This window comes from Anoplophora glabripennis, unplaced genomic scaffold, assembly GCF_000390285.2.
Source record: "Anoplophora glabripennis isolate ALB-LARVAE unplaced genomic scaffold, Agla_2.0 scaffold1414, whole genome shotgun sequence".
NCBI classification, from domain to species: Eukaryota; Metazoa; Arthropoda; class Insecta; order Coleoptera; family Cerambycidae; genus Anoplophora; species Anoplophora glabripennis.
The window spans coordinates 51,540-66,070 of NW_019417488.1; the positions used below are offsets into that span (position 1 = coordinate 51,540).

The following is a 14,531-nucleotide window of genomic DNA, read 5'->3' on the forward strand; positions in this document are numbered from 1 at the left end:
GTTAGTATTGGTACCATATAAAATAAATTTTTCATAATATCCCAAAAATTAAAGTCTAACGTCGACTAAATTGATGTCGCGTATACAAAAAAGTTACAATATCTCATAAACGAGGCCCCAAATCTTACAAGAGTGAAAAAATAGAACAAAACGCCCGCTTTATCTAAAAAAATATTCGGAAAGCATAGGCATACTCAATAAAAAAAAAATATGGGGTTTATGGGGACTGCAACCCCCCTCCCCTCCGTTCGCTCCTTGATATTTTAAACCAAAATTACACAAAAAGTATGTCGACTTAAGATCAAAATATGTGCTAAATTTCAAATAAATATCTACAATTACCGGAATTATCAATAAAAATATTTTTTTTAATTTTTAATTTGACACCCTGTGTTTTGAAAATGGGACTCCTAAATGAAAAGTGGCATAAGAAAAGTCCCATTATTTTAGTCCAAATATTTTGTGGTTAACTGCTTGACCTACTAATTTGTAACACCCTGTATATTACATATCCACTTTTTTCAATGCACCTTATATTTTTAAACTGAAACAGAAATTTGATCCACTTATAACTTTGTCTGTATAAAAAATATGCTGTATTGTACAGTAAGGAAAATATATTTTAGCTGTAAGTAGAAATTGACTAATCCTAACAAAATATCTGCATTAAATAGGCTCCAAAAAGGTTACCCTTCTATCATAACAAAACACATTTCCTAAATGAACCTGCTGATTAAATAGTTTTTTGTTAACTTTTTATTTATTGCTGTGATCCCATCTTATAGTAGCTTAGTACCCATAATAATAAAATTGTTCATTTCAGCTGCTAGGATTTTATCCTAGGATGAGTTTTATGATGATACCAGCAAATATCTTGTTTTTACCGACTTTTTAGATATTAGCAAGTGATATCTTGCCAGAACTATGTGTATTTAGCTTTATTCAACTTTATTTTTAAACTTTCACATTACATTTAAAAAAACAATACTTAGACAATCTCCCATTCCTCGCTTTTTACTTTTAACTTTTTGAATATAAAATAAAAATTATAACAAAGGGACCTGCAACTATCCTTATGGAAAACTGGTCCTGGTCGAATGGTGCGAAACATTGCCGAATGATAGTCCTCAATGTGTCAATCAAAAAAGTCCATGGGACCTAGGTCTGAAAAACTACTGTTCTGAAGCTACAGCTTTCTGAAGTTATCGAATCCACATGCTCGATGACCATCAGTCAAGTTTTCTGAAGGTGTTTCAACTATTTTCTGAAGACTGAGGATTGCTGCAGATTTGCTGATGACGGACGGATAAGTGTTCAGCATGCGTAAAAACATAAGATGTCGCTCAAGCAGTATGTGTCGCTATCGCTGTTCTTCAATAGGTGCTTCACCGATTTTCTGAAGACTGAAGGATGATACAGCTATTTTGACCATGGATTCGCATTCAACACACGAAAATACATCAAGGAACAGCCAGCTTGGTCACTTTATAAAGAAATATTTGCTTTTACTCGTCCGTAAATCATTTTACTTGATGGTCATCGAGCACGTGGATTCGATAACTTTAAAAGGCTGTAGCTTCAGAACAGTAGTTTTTCAGACGTAGTATAGGTCCCATGGACTTTTTTGATCGACACATTGAGGACTATCATTTGGCAAAGTTTCGTACCATTCGACCGGGACCGGTTTTCCATATGCTGCGGGCTCCTTTTCTAACTACTGTTATAAAATTTTTACTTCGATTCTTATAGTTACGTAAATTTTTAACAATTAATGAGTGGGATTAAATGAAAGTCACTCCAGTGTAATAAGTTATCTAGTTACCTTTAATAGAATGAATACTAGAAAAAAATGTATCTATTTACCTGAAGAAGGTGTTCATTGTTTTAGTAAAATACCGACAAGGTGGTAAAATTGTTATAAGAAAATAATTTTTATTAAGCTTGGTATACTCGTATGATATTGTAATAGAATAATAAGAAATGAATAAGAAAAGTTCCGATTATAATATCTAATTTATTATTCCAATTTATATAATGAGATGTTGAATAAGTTCTCACTGTTTTTTTCCTGAAAAATAACTACTTAAAAAAAAAATAGTAAAAATCATCACTGAAAATATTGTCCATAGCTAGCCACTACGTTTTCCCATCTTTCTGGCAACAGCTTAATTCCACGTCAGAAAAATGAGACGTCTTTTGAGACTATCCAAAAGTCGACCCATTTTTTGGCATCTTCATAAGAATAGAAGTGCTGCTCAACCTGACCATGTGCCATTGGACGTGATAATCGGGAAGGATCAATGTTTGATGAATATGACGGGTGGGGTAGCGTTCAAGCGTTTCCAAGTATTGCAACATGTGGAAGAGCGTTATCATGCTTCAAAATTACTTTGTTGAGCCTCTGTTCATATAACGACTTTTTCTCCTTCAATGCTCAACTCAAATGCACCAACTAGAGTCGACAGCGATCTCTCATGATGCTTTCAATTGGTTAGAGCAGCTCATAATAAACCACCCAGCCGATGATTCCGTCAAATGCAGAAGAGAAGCGTGGGATCATGGATATTGTCCCACAATTTTCTATACTTAGCATTATCGTAAGGTATCCGTTTTTCATCACCATCGCCAAAAAATCTTTCCTTTTCTGCATTGAAGCAGCTGTTTTCATGTACCAAGACACAATTCGACATCTCTCGACTTCAACTCGTATGATACGTAATGTCCTTACTTTTAAATCATTCTTATTTCTGTCAAATGTTTTGAAAGTATGGTGTGCTCAACTCCTAATGATTCTGCAAGTTCAGCTAGTGTCTGACATGAGTCTTCATGAAGTAATACCTCCAATTTTTCATCTTCAAACTTTTGGGTGTGCCAGAGCGTTCTTTATCTTCAACATCAAAATAATTATTTTTGAAGTGTCTAATCCAATCTCTGCATGTTGTTTACGACAGAGCATGGTCGCCGTAAGTCTCGACAAGAATTCTGTGTGCTTAAACTGCAGATTTGTTTTAAATGGAGTAGTACTGTAGTAGTTTTCACTTCGGCGAATTAACATACACTAAATTTGAAGCTTGCTTATAGTACTTCTTTACAGGTGTGCTAAACTACGCGCTTGCAGTTTTAGTAACACCATCTGTTGAAAAACAGCGGGAACTTCTTCAATGTCCCTATATCAATAAAACTTAAATAATCTTTAAAAAAATTCGTATTGGTTGATTTCCCTCAGTGTATTGATGAAATTTGATATACTGAAGTTTTAAGTGATGCTAATTATAGTTACATAGTCAGATTTTTAATTAAAAAAAAAATCCTTTTAAAGGCTGCAAGTATGTTTATAAGTCAATAGTAAAAGAGACTGATTATTACAAAATAGCTTATATAATTAACGATGAGAATCATTTGAATCATGTCTCCAAATAATTTTTGATAGCTGTCCTGGTTCTTAATGGGTCACACTGTATATAAATATTTATTATGAAAGGCAGTATATTCACTGTTAATTTTGACCTATTTACTTTATACAAGATTTATAAAATTGTAATTGTATTGTAACTGTAAATAATACTGCTGCTACTGTTGTATACTGTGTATACCACCCTTCTCATTTATTTTGCTTTGTTGTATGTTTTAGAAATGTTACATCAATGACTTTTATTACTTAGATTATGTATGCGATTATTAAACATTTTTCTATAGTATAAACAAGATGAATAGTAATTGCAGCCGCCTTAACTGGCTTATACCTTCATCACCCAAATTTGAAACATAAAACCTATCAACTGACTTGCTAATGAAGTTTCAAATGTCAAATATTTAGAATGTATAAAATGTAACAGTCATAAATTAATAACATTTTATTTAAACCTGAGGCAATTATGAAGCATCTGAGAATTTTAAGCAAAATTCATAATAATCAGAAGCCTTCTATGAGGGGCAGAAAATATATCACTCCAAATGATTTATCCGCAGAAGAAATGAAACATTTGCTTATGACTGCACTAGAACTCAAAACCTCAGAAACAAAACCATTATACATCAAATCTTTGGCTGGAAAAAGTATTACTTTTCTTCTAGACTCTCCCTGTTTACGACTCCAATCTTGCATCTATAGCACTTCTAATTTACTTAATATGACACTAAATACTATCATTACCTCAGAATGGGAAACTATGTTATATCCACAAGATATCGGAAGGTTACTGTCGAATAGTAGTGATATTATATTTTGCAAGGCCCATAGGCAAAAAAAACTAGAAAGTTTTGCTGAAGGATCGATTGTACCTGTCGTAAATGTTTCGTAAGTATTATCCAAAAGAAATTTCACTTGTATTTAACAAACATCTAAGAATTGCTTTTTATTTTTGGTATCTTCCAACAATTTAATCATTCTAATGATTTTATTTTAGTATGTATTTTTTTATTTTGAAGTTGTGGATTATGAAATAAAAAATTGCACTTCATTACATATTAAACATCAATAATTTATCTTCTGAAAAAATGCGAAGTTTAAATTTCAAATATAATTTTTACATATTTTTATATGGTGCTTTTATTTTCAGTATAATGTAATTCTTTCAATGGTATTTATTTTAGAATTATATTTATACCGTGTGTTGGTAAAGTAATGCATAATTTCAATAAACGATCAGGTAACTTTTTTAAATATTTGGACTCATTGATTTTTGTTTATTTATTTTTATTTTTTTCAACAAATATAACATTTTCTCTAGAAATTTTATCTACTCATATTCAAAACTAACAAAACTGTCTTAGTTGTGAAGTTTCTTAATAAAATAATATTTCTAGTTCAAATAACAGTATTCTATTATTTCTGAACAGTAGTTGTAAATGTATTGTTGGAAATTTATTTAATGGAGCCTTTTAAAAATGTACAAAAACTAAGTACCACTTTTTATTAAAAAAAAAATATCTATGACAGCTCCAACATATGCCACTCTGTATATACGGGATGTTCCAACACAGATTCCTGATGTAAGAATAGCCGAGTTCACCTTATCTTAGTCCAAAATTACTCGTTTAAAAGTTAAAGTTATACTTTAGAAACAGATTCTCATCAATACAGGGTGTCCCGAAATTAATGCAACAAAATTTGGTCAAATTCTTAAAATAAGGGATCCATATTTTTTCTTTTTGCCAAGTGGTCCCCTCTTTCAGAGTTACAGCCCCCTGAAATCCGCCCCTAAGAATAATCTTTTTTTTATATCTCGGAACCCTATTTTACGAGAATCACTAAATTTGGTACACAGGGGTTTTATGACATGTGGAATCTGATGGTGCTACGCTTTTTGGTGGGGAACCCCCTTAAGACAATTTTTCGTGGTCCCCCCTTGTCCTTGGTTTCTAAAAGTTTCTAAATTTAATGGCTTTCTAGCCAATAATTTTTAAGAAATTCAAATTTGTGACAAAATTTTTTTTGGTTCCAAAGACAAGGGGGCCCATGAAAAAGTGTTCCCAAAAAGCGTAACACTATCAGATTCCACATGTCATAAAACCCCCGTGTACCAAATTTAGTGATTCTCATACAACAGGTTTCCGAGACATAAAAAAGACTAATCCTAGGGCGGATTTCAGGAGGCTGTAACTCTGAAAGAGGGGGCCACTTGGCAAAAAGTAAAAATACGGGTCCCCTAAATTTGTCTTAAATGACTTTTTGTTGCATTAATTTCGGGACACCCTGTATATCAAAAATATCGTCCCTGAATCAGTGACTTTATAGGGCTGGTGTAGCCAATTCTTTTTGAAAACTTTTTCGCACCTATGTATCTTAATTTCTTAATTATATATGTTGATTTTACTCGAAAAATGTCACATTAATTTTTCTTAAAATTGAGTTTCAAGTAAAATGAGAATATAAAACTAGGTGCTAAAGATGACAATATTATTTGGAAAACGAAATATTTTAAGAATTATGGATTTAAAAAGATTATATAAATATTATCTCTTGAGATCCTCCCAGATTCTGTTTCTGAATGAATTCATATAACTTCTACAAATATATTATAGTTTTTATTAAATAAGTTCAAACGGCTTCTAAAATATCTCATTTCTCAGATAGGTATACCATCAATTTCTTAAGTTAAGAGACAGTCTGTACAATATTTGTTGTTAGAATTCCAATAAAAGGCATGCTGGTACAAAAAAAAGGAATAAACAAAGAACAATATGCACTCTACCTCGGGTGTCGACTGCAAGTATAATACTGACTAAGTTGACTTAAATTCAACTGTTCTTTTCTCATGAATTTGTGGTTATTGCATAAGTATGACCTTTGTTTTCTAAAATACTGTGTACAGTCATAAATAAAATAGATGATTAAAAATAAAAATTGTGCATTTTGCAAAAAAATAAATACCTGATTTCAATTTGTGTTACTATAAGAACAAACTAAAATACATACTGTATTGTAGGATACGAGTATTTTTTGTAATATTTCAATGGCATATATTTTGTAGTTCATGTCGGTTTGTGTTGCTTCATCATTTGTCCAATTTGTTAACCCTTCAGCAGCATTTTGGCAATTTAGAAGGTTTAATTATAGCATGGATAGGCCATCCATGTCCTCTGTTGAACACTTACCTAACAATTGTTCCTACATTGAACATGCAAATAAGATTTCTCTGCCGATGTGGAGGACCTGTTTCTCCATCTGATTTGAACTATGTTCTATCTAAAGGAGACGAATTCACCCAAAAAGTTAAAGAATGTAATAATATAAAAGAAGCTATTGAAGGTAAGTTCAATAACTACTATGTAACGATGAGACAGGGGAAGTAGTTCATAAAATCTGAAATATTTTTTATTGTCAAGCAATTGGAAAAATACAAAGTTGAAATATGATTACAGCATAAGTAAATTTTAAATAATAAATAAATAATATTGTCTGTATTATTTATTTGTGTTCTTTTTTATTTAATTGGGTATTCCTACCATACTGAAAAGAAAAAAGTTTTAATAAATGTGCCAAAAGAACCAGTCCAAGGGTTGATTTTATAAATTTAGTTTTGTCTAACCAGCAATATGTCACACCAAGAAAGTAATTATTCATGACACAATAATCACTATAACACATTATACTGGTTACATACTCTGTTTTCATTATCGAAACTTTTGTTTTCAAATTTAACTAATAAAAATTTTTAGAATTAGAATTAGGTACCCAATCAAATAAAATGTAAATAATATCCTTTTTTAAGAAAAAATCAATAAAATAGCTACAATTCTAGGTGCTCATGTTATTGCGACTACAGATCATTCGGAAACTAACTTAAAACTGACATTAGCAGATTTGACAAAGTATGCACACAAAGACTGGGTGTTTTTTCACACTCTTCCTAGAACATTTCATGAAGTTGAAGATGAAGTATTTAATAGTGATAGAAATTTACTTTGGGTGTCAAATATGAATAATAAATGGATATGTGCCGCAATTATTTCAAGATTCTTAGATTGTGAAGAAAGTAATGTAAATTTGAATAGCTGTGGTGGATAATAGAAGGCACTGTTTTTTTTTGAAATAGAAAATGTAGCTATGAAATTTTAATTTTACAGTCAACAAGTGTACCTACATTTAACTGATACCTATGTCAATTTATTTTCTTCAAAAGAAATAAATAATACTTAATAAAAATATACATTATATAAAATGTGTATAGGTACAGGGTGTCCCAAAATGCAACAAAATTTGGTCCCTTATGTTTTTATTTTTGCCAATTGGCCCCCTCTTTCAGTTACAGCCCCCCTGAAATCCGCCCCTAAGAATAATCTTTTTTTTATATCAGAACCCTGTTGTACAAGAATCATTCAATTTGGTACACAGGGGTTTTGAGACATGTGAAATCTGGTTGTGCTACGCTTGTCTTTGGAGCCAAAAAAATGTAATCGCATGTTTAAATATCTTAAAAATTATTAGTCCGCTAAAAAGCCATTAAATATAGAAACTTTTTTGTCTCTTGATACTTTTTTCGTAAAACGTAATGTTTTCGAGAATGTCAAAATGTGATTAAATGCATATCGTGATTTGCCATTTTCCTCAAAAACATCGCGTTTTCTAAATTCAATGGCTTTCTAGCCAACTAATAATTTTTAAAAAATTCAAATTTGCGACCAAATTTTTTTGGTTCCAAAGACAAGGGGGGCACAAAAAAGTCTCTTAAGGGGGATTCCCGCCGCACTATCAGATTCCACATCATAAAACCCCTGTGTACCAAATTTTGTGATTCTCATACAACAGGGTTCTGAGATATAAAAAAGACTATTCTTAGGGGCAGATTTCAGGGGGCTGTAACACCGAAAGAGGGGCTACTTGGCAAAAAGAAAAAATATGGATCCCTAAATTTGTCTTAACAATCTATGCCAAATTTTTGTGCATTAACATCCGAATTACCTGTTAAATAAATATAAATAACTATGGACACGGGAATAAAACTCTAATAATGTTGTATTTTAATGTGTGGTGTTTAAATAGCTAGATGGATTTCACAAGGTCTAACGACACAATAATTCAATAAACAAAGAAATCTAAATAAAAAATTTGGAAAATTTGAAACGAATACATTGAAGATGAATTTTTCGAGACAAAACTTCTGAATCTGGTTCGGGCCGAGACAGTACAGTATTGAGGGTAATGAAGGCTTGCAAAATAAATAAAATTTCAAGGGTCATATTTAAAAAAATTAAGTTGATGATCCTGGAGACGAAACATAAAAACTGATTCTCATTTGATAGAGGGCAAAAAGTGGCTGTGAGAAAGTGTTCTTTTTTCAATATCACCTCAAACAAGGCTGAAATGAAACAAATAAGGATTTCCAAAATTTCGTTTTTTTTTTCAAATATTTCGAAAACTAATCATGTTAGCCTTGATTTTTTAGAGGTCCCCTGATTACGCATTTGAGCTAGTTTGTATCTCTTACCGTTTTCGAGATCCCTGTAGTGTGAAGCGAATTTGTAACAGCCTGTATATGAATTAACCAACTTTATTTTCTTGTCATATACATACCTCCATAACTAATAGTCCATTGAAAAGTTACATTTGGGGTTGCAAAAGTTAGAGCACGCAATTTTATTTTTTGGATGTCAAGAAGGGGTTCGTGTAAAGTTAAATCCATGTTTGTGGGGTCGCAACCCTTGTGCATCGGCCGCCATCTTGTAAAAAGGGCTGCCAATGGTTTTTATACTACTACTTACTATATCGGGCAAACTATTCGTCGCACAGAAAATTTGTAAATACATTTTTTGTTGCAAATTAAGTTCTCTAAAAATTTGGTTCTGTAACTTTTAGTCGTAGAATAAAAAATAACAAAGTTATTAACGATAATAGATAAAAAATTTGGGAACGAATTTTCTTTTGGTCGTTATAACTTTTTTCTGGTCATTTTACAAAAAAATTACATCAGAGCATTTTGATAGAGGGGTTTTCAAGGAATAATTTCCATTACAAACTTTTTTCAAATTTTATTTATTTATTAGGGTTTTACAGCGATGCGAAACTTACACTATTCTCCAGTACTAGTAAGTATACATTAATATGAATGATTAGGCATAGGAGGTGTCCTTCAAAGTTTTCTTCCAGTTGTGCTACCACGTGCGTGCGTGACGTATTTAATTGTGAAAAGTATTTTGAGTTTTGTGGACACTATTTTGAATTTTGTGGACAAGAGGTGGGTTTCAGTGTCGACCAAGCAGAATCAGATGCAGATACCCTCATCGTTCGCTCCGCTCTTGCTGCATCCCAATCGTTCGACTCAGTCACTATTGTCGCCGAAGATATCGACATTCTTGTCTTGCTCACGGCATTTGGAAGAACACATTCAAATGTATTTTTTTAAACCATCAAAAGGACGTACAGCCGAACAATTATATTGTCCGTCAAGTTTTATGTACGGAGACGTCATTGTGGATAATCTGTTGTTTCTCCATGCCTTCTCAGGATGTGACACGACTTCAGCAGCTTACAACATCGGTAAAATGAAATTTCTCACAACCCTGGAGACACGTCCTGAGTTAGCTAGTGGAACAGCGTTATTCCTCAATGAGAGAGTCGACCCTACTTTGCTCACTGCCGTTGGCCAACGTTTTTTCATCTCTATATGGTGGCAATAAAGATGATGATTCTCTTGACAGTCTTAGATATAAACGATTCGCCAAGTCAGTGACAAAGAATACATTTAATTTGTCTTCACTTCCTCCAACACAAGACACAACCCGCTTGCACAGCCTCCGAGTCTATCATCAGGTCCAGTTGTGGCTCGGGAATTACAACGACCCTCAAGACTGGGTCTGGAAAAAGTATGGACAAATATTGGTGCCTGTTCAAAGTTCAAAACCTCCAGCACCCCCTGAGCTTCTAAAGTTGATATTCTGCCGATGCAAAGGAAACTGTGGAGCAATATGTGGATGTCGGAACGCAGGCCCAAATGTTCTGCAGTGTGCCTGAATTGTTCTGGGGAGACATGCAGCAACATGGAGATATCAAAATTGATCGAGGAGAATGATTTTGAAGATGAACTACCAACAATTACGCCACTTCATTTTCCATCCTTCCTCAACAATTCAATATCGGAAGCTCAACCAAATCCTGAGTCGCAGCCTGGCCCATCAAAGAAACTGAGGATTCAGTAGATTGGGAAATATATTTCGATATTTTTAATTACACTAATTATTATGTCAGCTAGAAAATGTCCGTGGATTCTGCCTACTAGGGATACGACGTAACCAGACTCTACCTCGTAGGGGGGTGGGGAAAAGAGTCAATAACTAATTAACAACATTGCAATGTCAATCATTAAAATGTTTCTTATAAAAATAATGGAAAGATGAGATAAAACTATGCCTAATCATTCATATTAATGTATACTTACTGGTACTGGAGAATAGTGTAAGTTTCGCATCGCTGTAAAACCCTAATAAATAAATAAAATTTGAAAAAGTTTGTAATGGAAATTATTCCTTGAACACCCCTATATCAAAATGCTCTGATGTAATTTTTTTGTAAAATGACCAGAAAAAAAGTTATAACGACCAAAAGAAAATTTGTTCCCAAATTTTTATCTATTTTCGTTAATAACTTTGTTATTTTTGGTTCTACGACTAAAAGTTAGAGAACCAAATTTAGAGAGAATTTAATTTGCAACAAAAAATGTATTTACAAATTTTTTGTGCGACGAATAGTTTGCCCGATATAGTAAGTAGTAGTATAAAAACCATTCGCAGCCCTTTTTACAAGATGGCGGCCGATGCACAAGGGTTGCAACCCCACAAACATGGATTTAACTTGACACTAACCCCCTCTTGACATCTAAAAAATAAAATTGCGTGCTCTGACTTTTGCACGCTAAGCCCAAAAAAATGTAACATTTCAATGGACTATAATAGCTAAGGATAAAAAGTTAAATACAAACTTTTTTTTAGTCGGGTTGTGCGAGGCCCCGGGCGGTTGGCCTGCTCGCCATCCCCTAAGGCCGCCTCTGAGTTTGTATAGTATCTATTTCGGATTTTGTGTAAATATTTCGGGATTTGTGAAGTAAGTACTAAATTGCGGCAGACAAATTTCGTTCACATGTATGTGTGATCCTTTAATGATATAATATGAAATCAGCATCAACGGTCAATTAAATTTTAAATTTTACATTAAATTGAATACCTATATACAGGATAACGAATCAAATAAAATCAATAATGACACTTTACGACGTCTACATCCAAAATAATGTTCTATCGAGTGTATACATATAATTATATATAAATTTAAATATGATGTAAATCATTCAAATCAATAATTTTGAAAATAGATTCATTCACAACTTTAAAGCATGTATGCTTGTGTGTTTGCGTACACTTTCTGTCACAAAACATATAATACACTTTCTGTTTTATGAACTCGATGAACATTTGAACAATTATAATCGTTAAACGGCAAACAATATTAATAGAAATTGGATATATTTTCTAAGATCTAATAGAAACGAATATAAATATTGTACCGTTATATAAAACCGTTATTTCACACCTTTCACAGGACGGAATAGCACAAAGGTTAATAACTTGTATTTAAAAAACTTAAAAAGATTTCATTAGTATTCCATCTTTTTGATACCGTGGACCAATTTAATTGGTATATACATCTTACATCTCTTTCTTCCCACCTCTATGATTTTTCTTTGTCTTCCATCTTCCATTGTCATTGTTTGCGCCGACGGTAACGCGACGTTACGTGTAGACGTCTACGGCCTACGGTGTGGCATTAAATATTAAATCTTTGTAGGTATATGATTTGTGGTGTGGTGTAAGCTCAAGTTTTGTTTTTCATTTTATACTCTGGTTTGTCTAATTAGCGTGGGTTATTAATTTTATTTTGTTATAAAAATAAAGGACAAAGAATGAAGCATTTTGTGTTATGTTTTGCATTTGTGGCTATTTTAGCCTTTGTTAACTGCGATGATGCTGAGAAAAAGGGGCCAAAAGTAACTGACAAGGTGAATAATAAAAAAATTTTATAGGTATACAATTTTTATTTGAAAATATTTTAGGTTTGGTTTGATATCAAAATCGGAGATGAAGCAGTAGGTAGAATTGTTATTGGTTTGTTTGGAAAAACCGTTCCTAAAACTGTGAGAAACTTCAAGGAATTGGCCCAAAAACCTGCAGGCGAAGGTTATAAAGGTAGCAAGTTCCATCGAGTTATTAAAGACTTCATGATTCAAGGAGGCGATTTCACAAAGGGTGATGGTACAGGCGGTAAGTGAACATTAAGAATTATTTAAATTTGAATAAAATTGTTAATGCTTTTTTTGTTTCTGTTTTTGACAACTGTTGTGACCATTGTTGATATATCAGTCGTCTAAATTCTAAACATAAAGCCAAATTTTAACATATTCTTAATTTTCGAGTATCTTAATGTTCTTTATGAGAGTTATTACTTAATATTTTAACACGTAAATAATTTCAGAATACTTGTCAATTTATCTTTGTGCTTGTCAAAGTATGTTGGTCATATCTTCCATGAGATCTTAAACACTTACATTTCATATAGGTAAATTATATTAAGATAAAATTATGAGTTTGGTATTTTTTATTTAAATATGTGTACTTGTTTATCTTACAACTACAGGCTCATTAGGAATTAATTTATTTTATCAAATAGACAATTATTGGACCTTACATTCCAAAGATAGCATTCTGTTTCGATTGCATGTATCCTTTAACATTACAGATAGACCTATCAAATCTCATATCTGGTTAATAGGGTTATTTCCCATTATTTAAATTTTTTGTTTCAAATGATTTTATTAAAATATTTAACATGTATTTTGCTATTTTTTAATTTATTATTAATCATTTCATGCAAAAAAGGTACATAATGTATAATGACTAGAGCTGGGACAATTGTCTAAACAGCAAAAACATGTGCATTAGCATATGTACCTACGTAACATAAAATAAATTGAATAGTGGCAATAAGATTTATGCCATTGTGAAACATGAAATCATAAAAGATATGAATAAACGTTTGATTACAACTCGACAATTGAACCGATAGCTAGGTAGCTCGCATTACTGATGGTCAGTGCCAATGGCCAGCGGACATATTGTACCAGCTCTAATAATGACATAGATGTTTACATATTAAAGAAACTTGTTTTTGAGAATATTCTACTTTAATTTTGTTTAAGTTAGTCAAATCTATTTTTGTATAATGACCCTGTACAATTGACATATCGATATTCATAGGTCGCAGCATTTATGGTGAACGTTTTGAAGATGAAAATTTCAAACTTAAACATTATGGAGCAGGTTGGCTCTCAATGGCAAATGCTGGTAAAGACACCAATGGATCTCAATTCTTTATTACAACTAAACAAACCTCATGGTTAGATGGACGTCATGTAGTTTTTGGTAAGATATTATCAGGCATGGATGTTGTGCGAAAAATAGAAAGCTCTAAAACTGACGGTCGAGATAAGCCATCAAAAGATGTCACTATTGCTGACAGTGGTGCTGAGGAAGTGGCTGAACCATTTTCAGTATCAAAGACAGATGCCACTGATTAAATGTAATAATTACAATAAAATTAATTCAGTCGTGATTTTAAATATAATTTCTTTTTTACAATGTGTTAATAAAGAATGTTTTTAAGTATATTATCTTTATCCCATCCCTCTGCTTTTATAACAATATTTTTACTGAAAATTGTTTGTTTAATATATAGAGTATTTAAATTAAGTGATGGTGAGATATAATCCAAATACTATGAAAGCATGGTTAGCGCAACATTAGATGAAGTAAAGTTTTTAACTAATGATAAATCAGTTGTTTCGTCTATAGCATACTGACGAGAATTAATAAGTTCAAAACTGGTTTATGTGTGGTTACTCTGTTTACTAGATATGGAACCCACAGAGTAGTTACTTCCACAAACAATAGGTCATACTTTCATAATACCTACAGATTAGTAGGTCTTTCTCTGCCAGTACTACACACAAAGCAATGTTTTGAGCTGGTAGGCATTGAGTTAC

General features: G+C 32.3%; 2 protein-coding genes across 2 annotated transcripts; both read left to right on the forward strand.

The window, feature by feature from the left end:
* Positions 1-3,841: 3,841 nt before the first annotated feature.
* LOC108916051 (ornithine carbamoyltransferase, mitochondrial-like) lies at positions 3,842-7,510 on the forward strand. The gene is made up of 3 exons (XM_018722242.2): positions 3,842-4,297; positions 6,474-6,751; positions 7,245-7,510. The coding sequence occupies exons 1-3, from the start codon at positions 3,876-3,878 to the stop codon at positions 7,508-7,510; spliced, it is 966 nt and encodes a 321-aa protein (XP_018577758.1). The 5' UTR covers positions 3,842-3,875.
* Positions 7,511-12,195: 4,685 nt separating this feature from the next.
* LOC108916052 (peptidyl-prolyl cis-trans isomerase B) lies at positions 12,196-14,152 on the forward strand. The gene is made up of 3 exons (XM_018722243.1): positions 12,196-12,491; positions 12,546-12,753; positions 13,747-14,152. The coding sequence occupies exons 1-3, from the start codon at positions 12,396-12,398 to the stop codon at positions 14,064-14,066; spliced, it is 624 nt and encodes a 207-aa protein (XP_018577759.1). The 5' UTR covers positions 12,196-12,395; the 3' UTR covers positions 14,067-14,152.
* Positions 14,153-14,531: the final 379 nt, after the last annotated feature.

What these genes read in the sequence shown, in the direction of transcription:
- LOC108916051 (XM_018722242.2), top strand. Translation starts at nt 3,876, where the DNA reads ATGAAGCATCTGAGAATTTTAAGCAAAATTCATAATAATCAGAAGCCT. An exon ending in GTACCTGTCGTAAATGTTTC is followed by an intron (nt 4,298 to 6,473) that starts GTAAGTATTATC and finishes TATATTTTGTAG; the next exon opens with TTCATGTCGGTTTGTGTTGC. An exon ending in TATAAAAGAAGCTATTGAAG is followed by an intron (nt 6,752 to 7,244) that starts GTAAGTTCAATA and finishes CTACAATTCTAG; the next exon opens with GTGCTCATGTTATTGCGACT.
- LOC108916052 (XM_018722243.1), top strand. Translation starts at nt 12,396, where the DNA reads ATGAAGCATTTTGTGTTATGTTTTGCATTTGTGGCTATTTTAGCCTTT. An exon ending in GGCCAAAAGTAACTGACAAG is followed by an intron (nt 12,492 to 12,545) that starts GTGAATAATAAA and finishes AAAATATTTTAG; the next exon opens with GTTTGGTTTGATATCAAAAT. An exon ending in AAAGGGTGATGGTACAGGCG is followed by an intron (nt 12,754 to 13,746) that starts GTAAGTGAACAT and finishes CGATATTCATAG; the next exon opens with GTCGCAGCATTTATGGTGAA.